Consider the following 2,297-nt stretch of genomic DNA (forward strand, 5'->3'; position numbering starts at 1 on the left):
ATGAGCTCTACCTGTAAGTGCTGTTTATTAAAGCACAAAAAGGTGCAAGATTTTACACATCTGCCCAACAGCAACCAAAAAGTGAGGGATGGAACAATGACAGCAGAAATCAGCATCAAAATAAAGAGAAAGCAACCTGCATTGCTCCTCGTTCAAAATGCACTGCTTTATAAAAATCACACACTACATAAAAAGCACAAACAGTGACCATTTCCCATTTGCTCTGAAATGAGCAAAACCAAAAAATCCCCAAACCTGCTTCATCATCCAAAAATCAAATATTTCAGGTTTCACACAGTCTTCCATAGTCTGATAAGGCAAAGGAGTTTTCCATCATTGGGAAAAGCAGCAATTTACAGGACTCAGAACAAGGTATTTCCTTGTGTGTGCACGTATGCATACTTGCATTTTATAGTACTGTGAACATGGATGTAACAAAAAAAAAATCAAGTCTGCAGTATAATTTTAACACATTTTTCTAATTTATTCAATTAAACAATTTATTTCTGTACTGAACAAAATTCATAAATACATCACGTGGGAGAACAATAGGTTTTCCTCTTGTCCATGAAAAAATAACGTTTTCAAAATTTCACATTTTAAAACCTGCCTTCTTTTGTGTTTTTAGAGAAAATGTGAGAAGACCATAGTGACGTCTCAATTTACAGAATGTCCCTGTAGGAATTACATTTACAAGAACCTGATACAGAAGCCTATACTTTGCCCCCATAATTAGAGTTCTCTGCAATAATATTTAAACCAACAGGTTTAAATAAAACACCCCATTAACTCTACTTGTAGAGCAATGAGGTATTTATTTTTCAAGTATTAGAACCACAAAGTGTAAAAGATTCTTTGCCAATTTTACAATTATGCCCTTTAAACCAACATACACCTTTTTTAAAAAAAAAGAATCGGTCCCACCACCCAAATCAGCCCATTGCATTCAGATTCCAGTGTCTTGTGTCTTAAGGAATGCAGAAATATACATTTGCTAACAGAAAAAGCTTGGAAAAAGCCATATTAAGTAATGCATGTGAAGCACAAGTTTTCTAGTGATGAAAGCTATTAGAAAGGTGATCCAAGTCTATTCCCATCACTTCTTCTGCTGGTTTTACTAAAGTCCTTCCAAAAAAGATATTCAATAAATCTTTAAAAAAAACGGAGAGAGAAAATAAAACACTCCTTCATAGCATGGAAGAAACTCCACTGACTGCAGAGATGCTCATAATCACCTTTGGTTCTTCATAAGAAACGATCAGATCACTTCTACAACAGAAGGTATCAAAAATGACAGGTCAGCAAAGAGTGACAATGCTTACTTCAAAATGGTATGTATTCATGCAATTATTTCATTGTAAGATCATTTTCCTTACATTTTCTAGGAACAGAAAAAGAAAGCAGTACAATTTAGGTTGCTAAATTAGTATTTGTTTACCTCACATCATTTAAAAGTTGTGATGTAATTCAGAAAAATCTAGTGTGCTGCAAACCATCCTTCAGTATTCACGTCAGCAAGAACTTGATGAGGGAAGTACATCCAGAATTTTACATCAAATGTAGGTACCAGCTCCCCTTCTGCATGTGCATATCCGATATTACACTTGCAAAACTGGAATACGATTGCTGATCATAAGCTAGGAACAGCAGTTATCACTGTTACTGTTTCTGCTTGAAAAAGTTTGTCCTGTGCTTTCAAGCAACTTCTAATGAGAGAAAGTGCAATGTAACTGAGAACCCCTCCTCACACAAAAGGTAAGGCCTCACTACAATTTGCACAGCATCTGTAGATACTTGAGATGCATAGCTTCACAAAGAGGAGATACACTCCTTTCCCCAAAAAATATGGGGTTTAAAAATGCTTAAATTAATCAACTTGTATCAATTAAGAGCTCTAGGTCCTCTGCCAATTACAACACAATTGTTAATGAACCAATGCAAACCCACCTGCTGTTTGGTGTGTTTTGAACATTGTCTACCTGAGGCAAAAGAGTCCCCTTATCTTCAAAGGCTAGAATTGGATTCAAAGGAATTTCAGGACTATTGCTTCCATCATTGTTCATGGCATCTAGCCGGGAAGGTTTAGAACCAATAGGCAGGTTTATGATCTCTTCGAAGTTATCATTCTGCATAGACATTCCATTTTCGTTTGCATTTTTCTCTGGACTGAGATTGCTGAAAGAGAAACATAGGTATTTCCTTGTACGCTTCATCTAGAACAGAAATCTAGTCGTCCTCAAAACAGTACTACAAATGGAAGAAAAGCCTGCATTAATCATAGAATCATAGAATGGTTT

At 35.8% G+C, this 2,297-nt stretch overlaps 1 protein-coding gene across 1 annotated transcript; it reads right to left on the reverse strand.

Annotated features, from left to right (window-relative positions):
- Window positions 1-254: 254 nt before the first annotated feature.
- On the reverse strand, window positions 255-2,175 carry LOC104463128 (ensconsin-like; the record flags this gene model as incomplete). Its single annotated transcript, XM_010075335.1, has 2 exons — window positions 255-1,269; window positions 1,948-2,175. Coding segments are annotated over 2 exons (310 nt in total), but the record flags the coding sequence as incomplete, so codon positions are not given.
- Between the last annotated feature and the right edge of the window lie 122 nt (window positions 2,176-2,297).

This window comes from Pterocles gutturalis, unplaced genomic scaffold (genome assembly GCF_000699245.1).
Source record: "Pterocles gutturalis isolate BGI_N339 unplaced genomic scaffold, ASM69924v1 Scaffold19642, whole genome shotgun sequence".
NCBI lineage: Eukaryota > Metazoa > Chordata > Aves > Pterocliformes > Pteroclidae > Pterocles > Pterocles gutturalis.